Source organism: Haematobia irritans, chromosome 3 (genome assembly GCF_050003625.1).
Source record: "Haematobia irritans isolate KBUSLIRL chromosome 3, ASM5000362v1, whole genome shotgun sequence".
Classification (NCBI taxonomy): Eukaryota; Metazoa; Arthropoda; class Insecta; order Diptera; family Muscidae; genus Haematobia; species Haematobia irritans.
Window position 1 is genome coordinate 30,959,672 of NC_134399.1, and position 23,469 is coordinate 30,983,140.

Sequence of the window (23,469 nt, forward strand, 5' to 3'; positions counted from 1 at the left end):
AGCTTTGAAACCCTCAGAAATGTCACCAGCATTACTGAGGTGGGATAATCCACCGCTGAAAAACTTTTTGGTGTTCGGTCGTAGCAGGAATCGAAACCACGACCTTGTGTATGCAAGGCGGGCTTGCTAACCATTGCACCACGGTGGCTCCCCTGCTAATTATTACTGTGTTAATAAAATCTGCCCACTTGATCTGCATATCAGGAAAACAGCGGGGGTGATACTCATGCACACGGAACTCGTTGCTTCAGTTGATAATCTGATCTAACACGAAAATTAATTTTTTTTTTAAGAATATTGACAAATTGTTTATTTCTATAAAAAATTTTGTCCAAAATTTATTTCTATAGAAAATTTTTATCAAAATTTCATTTGTATAGAAAATTTTGTCCAAACATTTCTTTCTATAGAAAATGTTATCACAATTTTATTTCTATAGAAAATTTTGTCAAAACTTTATTTCTATAGAAAATTTTGTCAAAATTTTATTTCTATAAAAAATTTTGTCAAAATTTTATTTCTATAGAAAATTTTGTCAAAATTTTATTTCTATAGAAAATTTTGTCAAAATTTTATTTCTATAGAAAATTTTGTCAAAATTTTATTTATATAGAAAATTTTATCAAAACTTTACGTCTATAGATATTTTTGTCAAAATTTTATTTGTATAGGAGAGCCTGGAAACGCGGCACACGGAACTCGTTGCTTCGGTTGATAGAAACGAATTAACACGAAGATTAAAAGTTTTAAAGAATTTTTAGCAAATGTTGACAAATTGTTTAATTCTATTTTGTCAAAATTTTATTTCTATAGAAAATTTTGTCAAAATTTTATTTCTATAAAAAATTTTGTCCAAATTTTATTTCTATAGAAAATTGTGCTAAAATTTTATTTCTATAGAAAATTTTGTCAAAATTTTATTTCTATAAAAAATTTTGTCCAAATTTTATTTCTATAGAAAATTGTGCTAAAATTTTATTTCGATAGAAAATTTTGTCAAAATTTATTTCTATTGAAAATTTTGTCAAAATTTTATTTCTATAGAAAATTTTGTCAATTTTTTTTTTATAGAAAATTTTGTCAAAGTTTTATTTGTATAGAAAATTTTGTCAAAATTTTATTTCTATAGAAAATGTTGTCAAAATTTTATTTCTATAGAAAATTTGTCAAAATTTTATTTGTATAGAAAATTTTTTCAAAATTTTATTTCTGTAGAAAATTTTGTTAAAATTTGATTTCTATAGAAAATTTTTTTTCAAAAATTGTATTTCTATAAAATTGTTTATCAAAGTTGTATTTTGTATAACAATTTTCTTAAAAATTTTATTTTTATAGAAATTCTCTTTGTTTATATAGAAAATTTTTTTAAAATTTTATTTCTATTAAAATTTTTTATTTCTTGAATAGAATTTTCAAAGTCGTATTTCTATAGAAAATTTTGTCAAAACTTTATTTCTGTAGACAATTTTGTCCAAATAATGTTTCTTAAAAAATGTTGTCAACATTTTATTTCCATTGAAAATTTTCTGAAAATTATATCTACAGAAAATTGAAGTATCTCTTAGTTGGAGAAGAATGTTTTGCAAAATCTACCAAAACTTCAAGAATTCTATCAATCTACCAAACAGTAAGAAATATACCATTTTGAGTAGAATTCTACCAACTGTGGCAACCGTCTAGACCCGTAGGCAAAAGAAGACTCTTACCATTTTCTATGCCAATGCCCATAATTATCGTTTTGAAGAAACAAGATACTGGGCCACTTTTTCTTTCAGGATATTAACGATTTAAGGAAGTGCAATCTGAAGAATATACTTGCCTTCATCAAGGCCTCGGAATAGAAGACATAGAAAGCTCATTTTGGAACTCGTCTCGAAACTCGAATACGACTGATGAATAAGAGAAAAAACAACTATGAGGAAACACAATGGATCAACATGGTCTAATTGGAAACCAAACCCTCCTTCTAAGGGTTGGCTTCATAGTCTATAACCCAAAGTAACCTGTAGATAGAACAAAAGTTGGTGATAATCCAAACATTTCATGCCGAAGGAGAATGGAAATACTTCAGGTTGAATTCTAAGCCACTAAAACATCACATGGGTAATTGTTACCCTAGACATAGTATTTATATAGTTTCTTGGATTATATTAAACTCCAACTTAATTTCAAAAATTTACCATACTTCGTTAACTACAATGTATGCTGGGTTATTTGCTCTTAACTATCGGAAGTTGAAACTTCTCTTGCTTTTAACGCCAGGATTTTTATGTTTCCCCCTTTCATCCTCATAAGTTTCGGTTAAAATATTTCCTCAATTTTATTTTTTTTTTCTTGTGCAGTTTTCCCCATTTTTAAATTTACTTACCTTATCTTCAGCTTCTTCCGCTCGTTCCTCGGCTTCTATCACTCTTTGTTCCAACTCCAGTAGCTAAAGAGGCAAGCATGGTATTTAGAAAAAAAAATGTTTTGGGGAAGAAAAGAGAAAAACAGAGAACAAAAAGCTTAATGTTAATGATGAGTGATTTTCATGGGTAGGCTAGGAAGTCATGTGGAAACTTTCAGATAAAATTCTTGTTAATAATTGAATATGTTGGCGTCTTACAAAAGAATTATGACTGAAATTTATTAATGAAATTTTAAAGACGAAAAAAAAACAAAAAAGGTAGAGCAAAATTGTTTGAGCGAGCTATGTATGATAAAGATTAAGGGCTAGAATAATACACTGATAGAAAAGCCTTTGTATTATTAAGGAAATTTATCATTAAAATAAAGCTAACGAAACTATTTCATAAATACTAAGAAACTTTTTATTATTGAAATCATATGCGCGTTTGCCACAGTTGGTAGAATTCTATTAAAAATGTCAGATTATTTTTGTTTGGTAGATCGGTAGAATACTTGATGTTTTGATAGATTTTGGGAAATATTCATCTCATAAATTTTCTATAGAAATAAAATTTTGACAAAATTTTCTATAGAAATAAAATTTTGACAAAATTTTCTATAGAAATAAAATTGTGACAAAATTTTCTATAGAAATGAAATTTTGACAAAATTTTCTATAGAAATAAAATTTTGACAAATTTTTCTATAGAAATAAAATTTTGACAAAATTTTCTATAGAAATAAAATTTTGACAAAATTTTCTATAGAAATAAAATTTTAAGCATTGTTGTTGTTTTTTTGATTCCAGCTTAAAACCATACATTGACTAAACTACAAGTGTAGTTTAACCAACAGAGGAAAATAATGTTTGTCAAATTTATTTGGGCAAAGCCCTATAGACTGCAAGATGGTTGGATGGACGCACGTTTCGGAATTACCACATTCCTCATCAGCATCCTCTACTTGCAGCAAAACTATCAACCAATTATCAGAATAAATTCAGGCAGTTCATTAAACCCAACAATGAACCACACTTGAACCTTCCGAAAAAAGGTTTTGTATTATAGCCGGCTTATGCCGAAATAAATTCGAAACAAACATATCTCGTTTCCTATGCCACTGTCAAATCATCGATTTGAGTGCAGTCGACTGGGTTTATTTTGACAAAATTTTCTATAGAAATAAAATTATTTTTGAGTGTTGTTGACCTATTTTATGTTCATTCTGATTATTAATTTTGTTCGGCTTGAGGTCATAGAAACAATCGAGTATTGATTTGTTTGATTTGTATTGAGAAAAACACAAACAAATCAAGCTCAATAGTGAGAAAATTACATCAATACATACTCAATTGAGAGACCTCTTGATCAATGAGGATCTTAAACTATTTATCGACAGCGAACTTTCTCTTTTCAACAGTCAAATCAACAAAAACAAAACCACACACAGAAAGAAAATTGAGAATCTACTACAACAGCACAACAAAGAGATCAACATAAAGTTCAACGAGCAATGATTTGTAAATACAACGAACAAACACATACCAACAAATGTGCAGTGGCTTCTCTCACTAGGCCCGAAGTATTCGCTCCCTTTGACGAGAGCTCAATTTCCTCTACTGAAAGTCATCGCAGAAGGAGAAAACTTGGTGAGAACTACAGATGACAAAGAAGAGCAAGAAATAGCAAGAACAAAGTTCACAACACTGATAGATGACCATTTACACAAGACAAACGTAAACAAAAGAGATAAATTTATACTAGGTACAGTGGCTCAGACGAAGAAATATTTGAAAGACAACAAGGATGTTTTAATATTAAGTGCGGAAAAACTGTTGCTATGGACAGCAAAGAATACAAATCCAAAATGCATGCGGTAATACACGACATGTGTAGTTACAAACGGTTAAAAATTGATCCAACATCGAAATTTCAAACCAAGAATAATAAATTAGTGGAAAAATTATATAAAGAAAACTTAATCAGCATCGAGGAAAAGAATAAATTGACGAGTAAAACTGCCATAGCCCCAAGGATTTACGGCCTTCCGAAGGTACACAAGGAAGGAACACCATTGAGACCAATTTGCTCATCGATCAATGCACCATCGTATAAGATGTGCAGATATATATCTAGTATCTTAAAGAACGTCACCAAAGATTCAAAATACAATGTAAAAGACGCGATTGACTTTAAAACAAAGATGAAGAATGTAAGGCTAACAGATGATGAAATCCTGATATCGTTTGATGTTGTATCACTGTTTCCCAGTATACCGGCAAACCTAGCCATTGCAATGATTGAGAAGAAATGGGACTTAATCAAAAATCATACAAAAATACCTCGTGATATTTTCAAGGAACTAGCACTATTTTGTATCAAAGACAGTAGGTACTTCAAATATGAAGATAAAACATATGAACAATTGAAAGGAATGCCAATGGGATCTCCAGCATCTCCAATAATTGCTGACATCATCATGGAAGAGCTACTAGACGTGTCCTTAAGCAAGATACCGAAACCTCGAACTATAACAAAATATGTGGACGACATATTTGCGATAGTAAAGAAAACCGACATGGAAAGTACTCTTGACGCATTAAACTCATTCCACAGTCAAATACAATTTACAATGGAGTTAGAGAAGGATAACAAGCTACCATATTTAGACTGTAACATACTGAGAGATGATAATTGTTTGAGGCTGAATTGGTATCAAAAACCAACAGCAACTGGACGACTAATAAATTATAATTCAAAACACAATTAAAGTATAATCCATATGACAGCAATCAATTTTATAGATCGAATCTTAAGGATAAGTGATGCAGAATTCCACAAGGAGAATGAAATAAAGATAAGACAAATATTGACCCCAAACGATTTTCCAAATATAATAATAAGCAGACTAATAAATCGCATTAAAAATAAAACACTTGACGAAAACATTAAAACTAAGGCTATTGAAGAGCCGGAACATAAAAAGGATAAGTCATACAAATCCATGACTTACGTTGAAGGATTCTCAGAGCCTTTTTTGAAATCGGACGTATATAACAAGGACAAGATTCAAATTGCTTCACGCACATCGAGAACAGTAAAGGAATTATTCAGCAATACAAAGTCAAAAATAAAGAATGAGGACAGGAGTAATATAGTGTACAAAATTAAATGTAATGGAGACAAGTCCAACATATGCCCAATGGCATATGTTGGCACTACAATGACCAAACTTAAGACAAGACTTTCGTCGCATAAATCAGACCTTAAAGCTGTAGACAAATCAGTAGAGCAAAAAACAGCATTTGCAGCTCACTGTGCAACAACAGGACACAAGCCCAACTTCACAGACGTCGAGATACTTGCTCAAGAGAATAATCATAGGCGTAGATACACTCTTGAGATGCTTAATATAATAGATCTCTCTCCTGACAAGAGAATGAATTTCAAAAAAGACACGGAAGAATGCGCGAGAATGTATCGACACATCATAAACAAGCATCGACACAAACGACTTGCAGAACGAACAGCATCACACGAACTCAAGTTAGTTATTTCCAATATATTATATCTAAAATAATATTGTGATTTGTGAACATTAAAAGTAATTTAATTTTTGTATTTTATGTAGATACAAAATCCCAGAAGATGGTTAGTGGCACTAACCGAAATATTGGAAATAAATATTAAAACAATTCAATAATCGATTGTTTCTATGACCTCAAGCCGAACAAAATTAATAATCAGAAAAAAAATAAAATTTTGACAAAATTTTCCATAGAAATAAAATTTTGACAAAATTTTCAATAGAAATAAAGTTTTGACAAAATGTTCTATAAAAACAAAATTTTGACAAAATGTTCTATAAAAATAAAATTTTGACAAAATGTTCTATAGAAATAAAATTTTGACAAAATTTTCTATAGAAATAAAATGTAGACAAAATTTTCTATAGAAATAAAATTTTTACAAAATTTTCTATAGAACTAAAATATGACAAAATTTTCTATAGAAATAAAATTTTGACAAAATTTTCTATAGAAATAAAATTTTGACAAAATTTTCTATAAAAATAAAATTCTTCAATCACGAACATGATAAATAGTAAAAACCGAATAACTTAAAACTTCCTTAATACCAACCAGTTAAAATTGTGTATCAATCTTTTTACTAAATATTTGCCGTATAACAGTTCGCATGTTTTTCTCAAAGAAAAACGAAAAAGGCTTGCCTCCAACACAGTTTCAAATGTTATAATTTGAAAGTGAGTTGAGTTCTAACTGTTGTTCAACTGTCGGTGTTTGAAAAAAAAAATGGCTACGTATAGACAATAGCGGAGACAACAACAACCGATTAGTATAATGTTACTATCTGCCGCAAGGTGGCATTGTTTAGTACTCCAATATAGTGAATGAAATTGAAATAAGTACAAATACAATACATACACAAATATTGAACTAAATAATATTTACAGGGTGGCTGATATGTAATGAAACAAATGAAAGCGGTTTACTTTTTCACATTATATTGTTGAAATGCACAAAACGTCGGAAATAACATAAATGATAGCATCACTCACAAATTTAGTTGGTCATAGGTTACGTTAGGTTAAAGTGGCAGCCCGATTAAGTTTCAGACTCACTTAGACTATTCAGTCCATTGTGATACCACATTTAACTAAAAGTACCTATTACATATGGACACTTCTAGTTTTAACCACTGAACCTTCTCTATTATTTTTTTTTTGTTGAAACAACCAGATTGTTTGGTGTTCTGTCGAAGCAGGAATCGAACCCACGACCTTGTGTATGCAAGGCGGGCATGCTAACCATTGCACTAGGGTGACTCCCAACTTAATTAGAATTCCTAAACTGAAGTCCCAAACTGATCTTGGATTCTTGGTGTCCCGCCAGGGTTAATTATTTTTTAAAGGATGCATTATTAGACATTTCAATTTGGATCTATTATCCACCTTTAAAAAATGCCATACATTGAAATAGTCTTACAATTTCCTCCCTACTTCCTGATTTACTAAAATATTATTTTTAAAGAATCATAGCATAGTTTTAGTAGTAAATTTAATGTTTATTTTTTAGCCTCCTTAAAAACGCAAACAAAAATTCTTTCAGTCAACCAGATTTAAGATTCCCACTGCTAGCGCCAAGCTCCAACGGGAGTAATCCCGTTAAAAATATAGTAAATCTATTTTGTAATATTTATTATCCACTTTTAAAAAATTCAATAATAATTTTTAAAATCTCCTCCTCAATTCCTGATTTTGTAAACGTTTTATTTAAAAAAACATAGCATACTTTTAGTAACAAATTTAAAGGCTTTTTTAAAACCCTTTTTCCCGTCAAACTGATTTTCTATTCTCAGTGTTTACCTCTAGGGAGTGATCCCTTTAAAAATATAGTAAATACATTGTGTTATATTTATTATCCACTTTAAAAAATCAATAATAATTTTTAAAATTTCCTTGCCAATTCCTGATTTTGTAAAAATATTATTAAAAAAAATAATAGCATACTTTTAGTAGCAAAATTAAAGTTTGTGTTAGCCTCCTTTAAAACAAAAAAAAAAAAATAAATATCCCTCCAGTCAAACTGCTTACCTAAAGCCACAACCGGAGTGGTCCCGTTAAAAAATAGTAAATCCATTTTGTAATATTATTCACTTTTAAAAAATTCGATAGCGTTTTAAAATCTCCTCCCCAATTCTGATTTAGTAAAATATTATATTTAAAAAAATCACACACACACAAAAATTTCACGAAATTTTTTCCAATTAAAATTTTAATTGAGTTTTAAAAAATATTCAATTAAAAATTTAATTGATTCAAAAAATTTTTTAATTGAAACAAAAATCAATCACAAAAATAACAGTATCAATTAATTTTCTAATTGGATCAATTAACTTTTTAATTGACCCTCAATTAACTTTTTAATTGATACTATCATTTCTGTGATTGAAAACATTTCAATTAAAAATTAATTGGATCAATTAATTTCGTGATTGAATCAGAAAAATTTTTTTTGTGTGCAGCATACTTTTAAGCATAGCATAGCATAGCATACCTTATTTAAAACCGCAAAGAAAAATCCTTCCAGATTCCCAATGTTTGCCTCAAGCCACAACGGGAGTGATCCCATTAAAAATATATTAAATCCTTAAAAAAAGTTTCTTCCCAATTCCCAATTCCTGATTTTGTAAATATGTTATTTAAAAAATCATAGCATACTTTTAATGGCAAATTTAAAGTCATCTTTAAAACCGCAAAGAAAAATCCTTCCAGATTCCCAATGTTTGCCTCAAGCCACAACGGGAGTGATCCCGTTAAAAATATAGTAAATCCTTTAAAAAAGTTCCTTCCCAATTCCTGATTTTGTAAAAATGTTATTCAAAAAATCATAGCATACTTTTAGTAGAAAATTTAAAGCCATCTTTAAAACCACAATCAAAACTGCTTCCCTTTTTCCAGCCAAAATGATTTTAGATTCCCAATGTATGCTTCAAGCCACAACAGAAGTGATCCTAATCCCTATCCCTCCCCACATCCTAAGGCATTTCCATCGAAATTTTGCTAGTTATTGTTACACTTTCCATGTGACTGGCACTTGAGTGATTAATTGATAGCATTTGATGGCTTTGCTTTAAGCAATTTCACTGGTAACACATTGCCATGATAGATAGCAACTTTTAAAATGGTAAGAGCCAATATTGATGGGCCCTTTGTCACTGTGTGTGTGTGTGGGAGGGGGGACATAGAACCATTAAAAACTGGAATTTCCTTTATTGGCATGTTAATAGTCCAACTAAGAGGTGGAAAACGCAAAAACCAAAAAGCTTTCATCAAAAACGCCACACAAAAATAACATGACCAGCAAAAATCTATGTCAGTTCGGTATGGAAAAATATTAGAGCAGACATTTAGGCACCGAAAGCTGACATGTCATGTGAACACGAAGAAGACGAAGAAACGACCCTCCAATTGCCCAGACAGAGGATTAAATAAAAGTATGTTAAACATGCTTAGGAACCATAAAGAAAGCGTTGAACACGAAATTTAAATTAAAATAAATTTGAGCTAAGCATGTAAACGTTTTTGGCTTCGAGACCCCCAGGCAAAGACTACTTTAAGGCGCGCTCTAGTAATTTACCCCATACCAGAGGATATTTTTTACAATTTGCGTGAGTTTCAAACGGTGAATGTGCTTTCACATCAACGCTTTTGATACATATCGATGGCAATATGAGAGGTGATGGGGCTTGTGTATTAAAACGCCCACACTTATGGTGTTAGCTAGCAAGCCAATGTATAAGCCTAAAAATATGCCATTATATTTGTGTTTTATGACAACTTATGATAAGGCAGTCTTTCGTATTAAAGGTTATGGGCACAATTTAGCACAAAATATATTCCAACCAAAAAAAAAAAAGAGAAAATAAAATAATGATAGATTATTAAAGTGTATACCTCAAATGGTAATCATCATGATAACAAAGTCCTTGACTCAAGAAAACCAAAAACACAAAAGCAAGGATATATAATCAAATTTTTGTTATAAGAAACACCTACTTTTTTAAGATGACTACATTAACTTTAACGAACATTTTCTTAGAGTTCCGTTACGTTTGAAAATATTTTCCTTGTCGGGTTATTTTAGAAGGAAACACTTTATTTGTTAAGTTTCTGATATCTGAAATCATAGGCAGGATATTTGTAACATATCCATGGGCTTTTGGGCTCTAACTTAGCTTCTTGAAACCTGAGGGGTTAAGATAAAATTTTTTCCTATCTATGCAAATGTGTGTTTGACAAACTTTTTTAAATTCAATTTGTAAAAGTCATCCACAAAATCAATTGAATTCGTTTCAACCCCCCCCCCCCCCCCTTTTGATACTAAAACAAAAACCTCCCCTGTAACTGGAAATGTAATTTAAACTTAACACAACTTTATTTACCTAAAACATGATATTTTATTTCCCACGAATTTACACATGAAACTGAAATGTTCCAATTTTCAGAGACAAAAGAATTCTAAGAAAATAGGCCAAAAACTTGCGATCCATAAACTTTGGCATTTAAATTTTAACATTTGAATTGACAAAATATTCAAATTGTTTAACTTTTGTTTTGAAAGGAGTTCACAGATAATTGAATTTTTATGGTTTATTGGTAAAAGTTAATGCAATGTGAAATTCAATTTCGTAAAATAAATTCAACTCAATAGCAATAGGCTGATTTCTATGTAAAAATATTGCCTATTTTAAGAGAGAAGCTTTTTATAAATTATAGACAAATGTTAAATTTCAAAAAAAAAATTGTTTTGATTGTGTAGCATACATTTAGGGGCCCTTGATAGAGAAAAATCCAAAAATTTTGTTATCCGTGGATAAGTCAAAAGCTAGACGTTAAGGGCAAAACTATTCTGTAGATAAAACACTTCAGCCAATACTCATATTGTATGACATGATCAACTAAATTTTAACACTTTGGCTGAAATATGCAAAAAACTTCGAAAAACGCAAGGGAAAATGAGTTATGTTTTAGTGAAATTTCTATAACCACAGAAATAATAGTATCGATTGTGCCAATGTCAATTAAAAATTTAATTGACACAATTAAAAAGATATTTCCAATTTTAGAGAGAATATTTTATACATTATCGGTAAAAGTTAAATTTCTAAAAAAAAAGTTTATATTGTGTAGCATGCATTTAGGGGGCTCTTGATAGTGAAAAATACAAATATCTATGGATGAGGCAAAATCCAGACGTTAAGGAAACAAAATATCACCAAATATTTCCAATTAAAATTTTAATTGAATTTTAAACATTTTTATTAATTTTATTTTTATAGCATGTCCGTCCGTCCGTCCTTCCGTCTGTTGAAATCACGCTAACTTCCGAACGAAACAAGCTATCGACTTGAAACTTGGCACAAGTAGTTGTTATTGATGTAGGTCGGATGGTATTGCAAATGGGCCATATCGGTACACTTTTACGTATAGCCCCCATATAAACGGACCGCCAAATTTGGCTTGCGATTGCTCTAAGAGAAGCAAATTTCATCCGATCTGGCTGAAATTTGGTACATGGTGTTAGTATATGGTCTCTAACAACCATGCAAAAATTGGTCCATATCGGTCCACTTTTACGTATAGCCCCCATATAAACCGATCCCCCGATTTGGCTTGCGGAGCCTCTAAGAGAACCAAATTTCATCCGATCCGGCTGAAATTTGGTACATGGAGTTAGTATATGGTCTCTAATAACCGTGCAAAAATTGGTCCATATCGGTCCATAATTACATATAGCCCCCACATAAACCGATCCCCCGATTTGGCTTGCGGAGCCTCTAAGAGAACCAAATTTCATCCGATCCGGCTGAAATTTGGTACATGGTGTTGGTATATGTTCTCTAATGACCATGCAAAAATTGGTCCACATCGGCCCATAATTATATATAGCCCCCATATAAACCGATCCCCAGATTTGACCTCCGGAGCCTCTTCGAGGAGCAAAATTCATCCGATCCGGTTGAAATTTGGTAGGAGGTGTTAGTTTATGGTCTCTAACAACCATGCAAGTATTGGTCCATATCGGTCCATTATTATATAGCCCCCATATAAATCGATCCCCAGATTTGTCTTCCGGAGCCTCTTGTAGGAGCAAAATTCATCCGATTCGGTTGAAATTTGCAACGTGGTGTTAGTATAAGGCCGCTAATAACCATGCCAAAATTGGTCCATATCGGTCTATAGTTATATATAGCCGATCCCCAATCACACAAAAATTGGTCCATATCGGTTCATAATCATGGTTGCCACTCGAGCCAAAAATAATCTACTAAAATTGTATTTCTATAGAAAATTTTGTCAAAATTTTATTTCTATAGAAAATTTTTTCAAAATTTTATTTCTATAGAAAATTTTGTCAAAATTTTATTTCTATAGAAAATTTTGTCAAAATTTTATTTCTATAGAAAATTTTGTCAAAATTTTATTTCTATAGAAAATTTTGTTAAAATTTTAGTTATATTGAAAATGTTCTCAAAATTTTAGTTCTATTGAAAATGTTTTCAAAATTTGTTTCATTGAATATTTTCTCAAAATTTTATTTCCAAAAAGATTTTCTATATAACCAAAATGTTGACAAAATTGCCATAGAATTAATATTTTGACATATTTTTTATTAGAATTAATATTTTGACATATTATTAGAAATAAAATTTCGTTAAAATTGCTATAGAATTAATATTTGACATATTTGTTTTTAGAAATACAATTTTGAGAAGCTTTTCTATAGAAAAAAAATTCTATAGAATTATATGTGGACGTTTTATTCTTGGAAATAAAATTTCGATAAAATTTTCTTTGAAATAATATTTTGGAAATACAATTTTGAGATCTTTTTTATAGAAATAAAATTTTGAGAAAATCTTCTATAGAAATAAAATTTTGCGAATTTTTTTCAAGAAATACTATTTTGAGAAAATTTTCTAAAGAAATACTATTTTGAGAAAAATGTCTAAAGAATTAAATTTTTCTATAGAAATAATATTTTGACATTTTTTTTGGAAATAAAATTTTGAGAAAATTCAATTTTGAGAAAATACAATTTTGAGAAAATCTTCTATAGAAATAAAATTTTGAGAAAAATTTCTACAGAATTAAAATTTTCTATAGAAAAAATATTTTAACAATTTTTTTGGAAATAAAATTTTGCGAAAATATTCTATGGAAACAAATTTTGAGAAGATTTTCTATAGAAATAAAATTCTGAGAGCATTTTCAATTGAATTAAAATTTTGACAAAATCTTCTATAGAAATAAAATTTTGAGCAAATTTTCGATAGAAATACAATTTTCTATATAACCAAAATTTTGACAAAATTTCTATATTATTATAATTAATATTTTGACATATTTTTTTAGAAATAAAATTTTAAGAAAGTTTTCTATAGGAAAATTTTTCTATAGAATTATATTTGGACGTTTTATTCTTGTAAATAAAATTTTAATAACATTTTCTATAAAAATAATATTTAGATAGATTTTTTGGAAATAAAATTTGGAGAATTTTTTTTTTATAGAAATAAAAATTTGAGAAAATTTTCGATAGAAATAAAATTTTCTACAGAAACAAAATTTTCTATTGAATTAATATTTTGACGTTGTTGTTTCTTGGAAAAAAATTTTTTTTTTGATAAATTTTTCAATAGAAATAATATTTTGGCAATTTATTTAAAACTAACATTTTGTAAAAAATTTTCTATAGAAATAGAATTGTAAAGAGATTTCCTATAGAAAAAAATTTTCTAATACATAAAATAAAGAGAAAATTATCTATAGAAATATAATTATGAGAACATTTTCTATACAAAACAAGTAAGTAAAGTAGAAAGTCGGGCGGGGACGACTATATCATACCCTAAACCACACTTACTGAATTAGTAATCATAAGCTTTGTGCGGTAACATTGATATAGGTCTGGGAGATAAACCGCATGGGTGCTTTGTCTCAATCTGTCTATAGCTCATATTCAGTGTTGCCAGGGAAAATGTTCGGTTTACCCTACAAGGACAAAAAAAGTTCCCTACTTTCCCATACATTCCCAAACAATTTTCCCTACAATATTTTCGTTAAATTTAAACAAATTTTTCAAAACAAAAATTGTTCTTTATTATCTTAAAACATGAAAATGCAACGTATATAACCTAGAAACAAAATTTTTATTACCACCACACCACGGTTGCCACAGTTGGTAGAATTCTACCACAAATAGTATTTTTTTTTTTTGTAAATCTCTATAGAAATAAAATTTTGGGAAAAATTTATATAAACAAATTTTTTTTTGAGAATTTTTCTATAGAAATAAAATTTTGATAATATATTCTATAGAAATAAAATTTTGAGAAAAAATTCCATAGAAATAAAATTTTGAGAAATTTTTTTATAGAAATAATATTTTGAAAAAAAAAAATCTATAGAAATACAATTTTGACAAAATTTTCTATAGAAATTAAATTTTGACATTTTTTTCTTGGAAATAAAATTTTGATAACATTTTCTATAAAAATAATATTTTAAAAAATTTTTTGGAAATAAAATTTTGAGAAAATTTGAATAAAATTTGAAATAAAATTTTCTATAGAAACAAAATTTTCTATAGAACCAATATTTTGACGTTTTTGTTTCTTGGAAAAAAAATTTTTGATAAAATTTTCTATAGAAATAATATTTTGACAATTTATTTAAAACTAACATTTTGTGAAAAATTTTCTATAGAAATAGAATTTTGAAGAGATTTTCTATAGAAACAAAATTTTCTAATAAATAAAATTTTGAGAAAATTATCTATGAAAAAAAATGCTGAGAACATTTTCTATAGAAAAGAAATTTTGAGAGAATTTTCTATAGAAATACAATTTTAACAAATTTTTCTATAGAAATAACATTTTGACAAAATTTTCTATGAAAATAATATTTTGACAATTTGGAAATAAAATTCTGACAAAATAGAAACAAACTTTTGATAAATGTTTCAATAGAAATATATTGAATGTTGAAAAAATTTTCTAATGAAATTAAATTTTGACAATATTTGCTATAGAAACAAGATTATCTAACAGATAACATTTTGACAAAATTTTCTATGAAAATAATATTTTGACAATTTGGAAATAAAATTCTGACAAAATAGAAACAAACTTTTGATAAATGTTTCAATAGAAATATATTGAATGTTGAAAAAATTTTCTAATGAAATTAAATTTTGACAATATTTGCTATAGAAACAAGATTATCTAACAGATAACATTTTGACAAAATTTTCTATAGAAATAAAAATTTGACAAAATTTTGGAAATAAAATTCTGACAAAATAGAAACAAACTTTTGATAAATGTTTCAATAGAAATATGTTGAATGTTGAAAAAATTTTCTAATGAAATTAAATTTTGACAATATTTGCTATAGAAACAAGATTATCTAACAGATAACATTTTGACAAAATTTTCTATAGAAATAAAAATTTGACAAAATTTTCTATAGAAATAATATTTTGACAATTTTTTTGGAAATAAATTTTTGAATAAATCTCCTATAGGAATAAAATTTTGCCACCATTTTCTAATAAATAAAATTTTGACAATATTTTCTAATAAATAAAAATTTTGAGAAAATTTTCTATAGAAATAAAATTTTGTCAACATTTTTTATATAAATAAAAAATAATTATTTCGAGGACAAAAAAAATTGAATTGACTGTGGAGGGATTTTTGAGTGAGGGGAACAGGGCATACATTGTTTCCCACAAATTCTATTTTTAAAATACCTACACTGAAAAAAATATTTACGTGATATTAAAGATTACGCAACATAAATTTTAGGATGCGGAATTCACAAAATATTAAGGACAAATTGCGATATGTAAAAGACGACACTTGAATTCGTATCTATTAGGGCTCTTTTATTTTTGAAAGTATTATTCGTTTTTCGAAAATAAGTAATTTTTAAATTTTTTGACCTGATAATTCATAAACAAATTTTAGAAATTGTCTTTCTGGTCTACGTTGGTCTCTTATTTTTTGTTTTTCGTTGGAAAATCTAATGAAAGCTTTTGTATACGATAAACCATACATTTCTCCCACAAATTTTATTTTTAAACTATCGCAATTATTATCATTTACATTTTTGTATGCCCTAAAAGTATGCTTTAATATTTAAACTTTTCACGAAACCTGAAGTACACCATACTTAAAGTGTAATTAGAACGCGTATAGTATTTTATGACTTACCCTTACAAGTGTTTATTACTTTTGTGCAAATAGTACAAGGCTTTACGAGTAGACGAAAAACTAAAACGCATAGCTTTTTATAAAATATTTCAAGCGACCATTTTTATAAAATACAAAAGCAAAAAAAATTAACAACATGTTGGCTATGGCAAGCGGTCATGAGTCAAAACAAGCAGCCTCAATTAAAACAAACATGTTTTTAAAATTGTCAAGTATTTTGTTGCGGCTTCACACAAATATACGCCATACGCCTTTAACTACGTTGGTAATGAATGAAGAAGTACACTCTATGAAATTGGTATTTTAGGTATATTAGAGGGTTTGTATGTTCTGGATTTAACAAGGTTTAGAAAAGTTTACTAAGACAAAAATTTCTAGAAGATATTGCCTTAAATTCCGACTTACACAAAAAATTAAAAATTAAAAACCTAAAATAATTATTCAGGATTATAATCAAAATCAAAGATAGAGGGATTATAATCAAAATCAAAGAAGCGTCTTTTAGTTCTCTCAATTATTCTAAATTTGGAAAGGTCGACATATCGAGTTTTCGACTATTTAAAATTTTAAAACTAGGAAAATTTTATTTCTATAGAAAATGTTGTCATAATTATATTTCTAAAGAAAAATTTATCAAAATTTTATTTCTATAGAAAATGTTGTCATAATTATATTTCCAAAGAAAAATTTGTCAAAATTTTATTTCTACAGAAAATGTTGTCAAAATTTTATTTCTATAGAAAAGTTTGTCAACATTTTATTTCTATAGAAAATTTTGTGAAGATTTTTTTTATAGAAAATTTTGTCAAATTTTCTTTCTATAGAAAATTTAGTCAAAATTTTATTTCTATACAAATTTGGTCAAAATTTTATTTCTATAGAAAATTTTGTTTAAATTTATTTCTGTAGAAAATTTTGTCAAAACTTTATTTTTATAGAAAATTTTGTCAAAATTTTATTTCTATAGAAAATTGTGTCATAATTTTATTTCTATAGAAAATTTTATCAAAACTTTATTTATATAGAAAATTTTGTCATAATTTTATTTCTATAGATAATTTTGTCATAATTTTATTTCTATAGAAAATTTTGTCAAAATTGTATTTCCACAGAAAATTGTGAATTGTGTTGTGTGTTTATTTTTATAGAAAATTTTGTCAAAGTTTTTTCCTATAGAAAAATTTGTCAAAATTTTATTTCTATAGAAAATTTTGTCAAAATTTTATTTCTATAGAAGATTTTGTCAAAATTTTATTTCTATAGAAAATGCTGTCAAAATTTTATTTCTATAGAAAATGTTGTCATAATTTTATTTCTATAGAAAATTTTGTCATAATTTTATTTCTATAGAAAATTTTTTCATAATTTTATTTCCATAGAAAATTTTGTTTAAATTTTATTTCTATAGAAAATTTTGTCAAAATTTTATTTCTATAGAAAATTTTGTCAAAATTGTATTTCTATAGAAAATTTTGTCAAAATTTTATTTCTATAGAAAATTTTGTCAAATTTTATTTCTATAGAAGATTTTGTCAAAATTTTATTTCTATAGAAAATTTTGTCAAAACTTTTTTTATAGAAAATTTTGTCAAAATTTTATTTCTATAGAAAATTTTGTCAAAATTTTATTTCTATAGAAAATTGTGTCATAATTTTATTTTTATAGAAAATTTTGTCAAATTTTTTTTTCTATAGAAAATTTTGTCAAGATTTTCCTTTTATAGAAAATTTTGTAAAATTTTCTTTCTATAGAGAATTTTGTGAAAATTTTATTTCTATAGAAAAATTTGTTAAAATTTTATTTCTATAGAAAATATTGTCATAATTTTATTTTTATAGAAAATTTTGTCAAATTTTATTTCTATAGAAAATTTTGTCAAAATTTTATTTCTATAGAGAAGTTTATTTCTACAGAAGATTTTGTCAAAATTTTATTTCTACAGAAAATTTTGTCAAAATTTTATTTCTATAGAAATTTTAATTCTATAGAAAATTTTGTCAAAATTTTATTTTTATAGAAAATTTTGTCAAAAATTTATTTCTATAGAAAATTGTGTCATTTTTAAAGAAAATTTTGTCAAATTTTATTTCTATAGAAAATTTTGTCAAAATTTTATTTCTATAGAGAAGTTTATTTCTATAGAAAATTTTGTCAAAATTTTATTTCTACAGAAAATTTTGTCAAAATTTTATTTCTATAGAAAATTTTGTCAAAATTTTATTTTTATAGAAAATTTTGTCAAACTTTTTTTCTATAGAAAATTTTGTCATAATTTTATTTTTATAGAAAATTTTGTCAAAATTTTATTTCTATAGAAAATTTTGTCATAATTTTATTTCTATAGAAAATTTTGTCAAAATTTTATTTCTATAGAAAATTTTGTCCAAATTTTATTTCTATAGAAAATTTTGTCCAAATTTTATTTCTATAGAAAATGATGTCAAAATTTTATTTCTATAAAAAATTTTGTCAAAATTTTATTTCTTACGAAAATTTTGTCAAAACTTTATTTCTATAGAACATTTTTTCAAAATTTTATTTCTATAGAAAATTTTTTCAAATTTTTATTTCTATAGAAAATTTTGTCAAAACTTTATTTCTAAAGAAAATTTTGTAAATTTTTTTTTTCTATAGAAAATTTGGTCAAAATTTTATTTCTAAAGAAAATGTTGTCAAAACTTTATTTCTATAGAAAATTTTCTCTTAATTTTATTTCTATAGAAAATTTTGTTTAAATTTTATTTCTATAGAAAATTTTGTCAAAATGTTATTTCTGTAGAAAATTTGGTCAAAATTTTATTTCTATAGAAAAATATGTCAAAATTTTATTTCCATAGAAAATTTTTTCAATTTTTTTTTCTATTGAAAATTTTGTAAAAATTTTGTTTTTATAGAAAATTTTGTCAAAACTTTATTTCTATAGGAAATTTTGTCAAAATTTTATTTCTACAGAAAATTTTGTCAACATTTTATTTCTTTAAAACATTTGGTCAAAATTTTGTTTCTAAAGAAAATTTTGTCAAAACTTTATTTCTATAGAATTTTTTTTTTAAATTTTATTTCTATAGAAAATTTTTTCAAAATTTTCTTTCTATAGAAAATTTTGTCAAAATTTTATTTCTATAGAAAATTTTGTCAACATTTTATTTCTATAAAAATTTTGTCAAAATTTTAGCTTTCTTTGTAGTGCCCACAAGTAGTCGACTTTGACTTTCTACCATTTTTTTCTAAATACCTTTAAAACTGTCATTTTATACAAAAATTCTCTTTTAGCCTTTGTAGCCTCTTTTTTTATACATGAGCAACTATTTTTCATTTGCATAGGGTACCCCCTCTAAATGTAGATGTCAGAGCCAAACAAGTCACAAAACAATTGACACCATTACACTTCTGTCTCCCCCCGCTTTAGGGTTGGAGGTTGCTGTTGTCGTTTTTTGTTTTTGTTTCTTTGAGCAATCCCCCATGCGTGTATGGTAGTGCCCAGAAAAGGATGTCATTCTCCATATAAACATCCAAAAGTAAAAAAAAAAAAACAACAACAACGACGAGTGAGCCCATAGTTCATTCATTTCATAAGAAATTGCACTTGGCCTAAGGCTTTGAGTGTGATAGTTCTTCTTAGGTGACTGAGTGTATGTGTAAATGTTTGAGCGATTCGCATATGTGCTGTTTTTTGTGTAGCATACATTTAGGCGACCCTCCCATTGCATGTAAATCTAAACTAAAACTCTGTTGTTTATTTAAGGATATTAAAATGAGAGTGTGTCCACTGTTGACACTTTTTTTGTGTGACAACTATGGGGTGCTTTATTGTCTCCTATTTTTAGATGGTTTTCTATGTATCTACTGTAAAAGATTCAGGTTAATGATACAATTGTGCATGGATATTTTACATCTGACTATGTGATTTAACTTGGTTAGCTAGAAAGTCCTTTGTGTTATGGCTTTCAGCTATGTGAGGCCTGCTCCTTCACACCCTCACAAAAAATCTCCTAAATTTTAGAAGCAATAGAAAAATTCAAAAATCTCCTTAATTTTAGAAGTAATAAAAAAATTCAATCGGTGAGTAAAGCGATATTATTTCAGCCCTGCTTTTATTATCGGCAATAGCGAAAGCGGATTCTACCTTACCATTCCCACAAAATCGTTGGTCGATGAATAGGCAGTGTTCTCTGGGTAAATATGAATATGCATACACAAGGCCGTGGGTTCGATTCCTGCTTCGACCGAACACCAAAAAGTTTTTCAGCGGTGGGTTATCCCACCTCAGTAATGCTGGTGACATTTCTGAGGGTTTCAAAGCTTCTCTAAGTGGTTTCACTGCAATGTGGAATGCCGTTCGGACTCGACTATAAAAAGGAGGTCCCTTGTCATTGATCTTAAGATGGAATCGGGCTCAGTGATAAGAGAGAAGTTCACCAATGTGGTATCACGATGGACTGAATAGTCTAAGTGAGCCTGATACATCGGGCTGCCACCTAACCTAACCTAATCTAACCTAAAATCTGCACTAAACGGAGACATTTTTGGGATTTCATTTTATTTCTATAGAAATTTTTGTTAAAATTTTATTTCTATAAAAAATTTTGTCACAATTTAACCTCTATAGAAAATGTTGTCAAAATTTTATTTCTATAGCAAAATTTTGTCAAAATTTTATTTCTACAGATAATTATTACAACAGTTTATTATACCATGCGCCACACTGTGGAACAGGGCATTATAAATTAGTGCATATGTTTGCAACACCCAGAAGGAGACGACATGGTGTCTTTGGCAAAAATGCTCAGGGTGGGCTCCTGAGTCGATATAGCCATGTCCGTCTGTCCGTGAACACAGTTTTGTAATCAAAGTATAGGTCGCAGTTTTAGGCAGGGAGTAGAATTAGCATTGTAGCTATACGTGACAAATTTGGTTGATATCGGTTCAGATTTAGATATACCTCCCATATATAGCTATCGGCCGATTTACACTCATATGACCACAGAGGCCAATTTTTAACTCCGATTTAGTTGAACTTTTGCAAAGGGAGTAGAATTAGCATTGTAGCTATGCGTGCCACATTTGGTTGAAATCGGTTCAGATTTAGATATAGCTCCCATATATATCTTTCGCCCGATATGGACTAATACGGTCCCAGAAGCCAGAGTTTTACCACAATTTGGTTGAAATTTTGCACTAGGAGTACAATTATTAGTGTAGTCAAGTGTGCCAAATTTTATTGAAATCGGTTCAGATTTAGATATAGCTCCCATATATATCGTTCGCCCGATTTACACTCATATGACCACAGAGGCCAATTTTTAACTCCGATTTAGTTGAAATTTTGCACAGGGAGTAGAATTAGCATTGTAGCTACACGGATGAAAAAGACTGTTTTTCATATGTTTGGCTATAAACATTATATGTTTGGAACACAAATTTTTAAACACAATATTTTTGAGTGCAAGCATATAATGTTCATAAACTAGCATAACATGTTTGGGACATATATGTTAATATGTTAGAACATATTATGTTTGGGACATAAAATGTTTGTAAATATAATATGCTTGGATGCAAACATATATTAATTTAGAAATAGCCTATAAACATATATGTGTTGAGTAGCTTGGAGCGCTATTTAACAGGGAGCGATATTGAATTAAGTTGGTGGTTGTTGCTTGTTATTACAAAATTAACATTTTTTTCCGTCCGGCAAAAGGTAAAATTACAATAAAAAAAAATCATAAAATTGAATAATTTCTTCTACAATGTTTGTATTACAGAAAAAGGTGCTAAGAACTAAAAAATCTCGTGGAAGTGAGAAAGATGTGAGGGAATATACAATTAGGCAGAAACAAAATTTTGAGCATTCAGGTCGAAAACCTATGTTGTTAGCACCTATATTACCTGTTTATTTTCATAATTCATTATGATTGTAAATATATAAATAAATAAATAAAATTTTGAGCACAATATTGTTTGGGAGAATTTTTTTAAGCATATAATATTTTTGGGCGCAAAATGCTTCCAAACATATTATATGTTCACATAATAACATATTGTTTTTTTGGAAGACAACATTATTGAATTTGGATGCAAAAATACAAAATGTTTGGAACTTAGACTACCCAAACATATATTGTTTAGACCAATATGCTTTCAAACATATTATATATTGGAAGAGATCAAACATATAAATGTTTGGGCAATACCCAAAAATGTATATGCTTGAAGCAAAATATGTTTGGGAGTATATGTTACAGAAGCGATTTTTTTGTGAGGGTGTATGCGTGCCAAATTTGGTTGAAATCGGTTCAGATTTAGATATAGCTCCCATATATATATGTTTTTCTGATTTCGACAAAAATGGTCAAAATACCAACATTTTCCTTGTAAAATCGCCACTGCTTAGTCGAGAAGTTGTAAAAATGACTCTAATTTTCCTAAACTTCTAATACATATATATCAAGCTATAAATCATAAAACTTTTGCAAAGTTTCCTTAAAATTGCTTCAGATTTAAATGTTTCCCAAAATTTTTTTACTAAAATTGTGTTCCACCCTAGTGCATTAGCCGACTTAAATTTTGAGTCTATAGATTTTGTAGAAGTCTATCAAATTCTGTCCAGATCGAGTGATATTTAAATGTATGTATTTGGGACAAACCTTTGTATATAGCCCCCAACACGTATGTGATATGGTATCGAAAATTTAGATCTACAAAGTGGTGCAGGGTACAATATAGTCGGCCCCGACTTTAGACTTTCCTTACTTGTTTTTATAGAAAATTGTGAAAATACTTTATTTTTATAGAAAAATCTTGTCAAATTTTATTTCCAAAGCAAAATTTTGTCAAAATGTTGCTTCTATAGAAAATTTTGTTAAAATTGTAGATTTTTTTTGTCAAAATTTAATTTTTATTTTGAAATTTTATTTTTATAGGAAGTTTTGTCAAAATTTTATTTCGTTAGAAAATTTTGCCGAAATTTTTTTTCTTTAGAAAATTTTGTAAAAATTTTTTTCTTTAGAAAATTTTGTAAAAATTTATTTCTATTCACAATTTTGTCAAGATTTTATTTTTATAGAAAATTTTGTGATTTTTTTGTTTTGCTATAGAAAATTTTGTCAAACATGTATTTCCATAGCAAAAGTTTTGTCAAAATTTTATTTCTATTGAAAGTTTTAACAATTTTTTTTTCTATAGACAATTTTGTCAAAATTTAATATTTCTTGAGTTTTAAATCTTTAACTGAATGTCCTTGGTACGTAGAATGTAAATTGAAGTCAAAAGAAA

General features: G+C 27.6%; 2 protein-coding genes across 5 annotated transcripts in view; one reads left to right on the forward strand and one right to left on the reverse strand.

The window, feature by feature from the left end:
- LOC142228986 (uncharacterized protein CG43867) overlaps positions 1 to 2,430 on the reverse strand; it is a 194,549-nt gene extending 192,119 nt beyond the window's left edge. For all 4 annotated transcript variants that reach the window (XM_075299517.1, XM_075299516.1, XM_075299514.1 and 1 more), the window contains exon 1: positions 2,369 to 2,430. The gene's annotated coding sequence lies outside the window, so the exon portion shown is untranslated. The remainder of the gene's footprint in view (positions 1 to 2,368) is intronic.
- Positions 2,431 to 4,275: 1,845 nt separating this feature from the next.
- Positions 4,276 to 5,157, forward strand: LOC142230823 (uncharacterized). Its single transcript, XM_075301448.1, has one exon. The coding sequence runs from the start codon at positions 4,276 to 4,278 to the stop codon at positions 5,155 to 5,157; it is 882 nt and encodes a 293-aa protein (XP_075157563.1).
- The last annotated feature ends 18,312 nt before the right edge of the window (positions 5,158 to 23,469 follow it).

Bases quoted from the DNA above. Each gene is read 5' to 3' on its own strand.
- LOC142230823 (XM_075301448.1), top strand. From the start codon at position 4,276: ATGTGTAGTTACAAACGGTTAAAAATTGATCCAACATCGAAATTTCAA.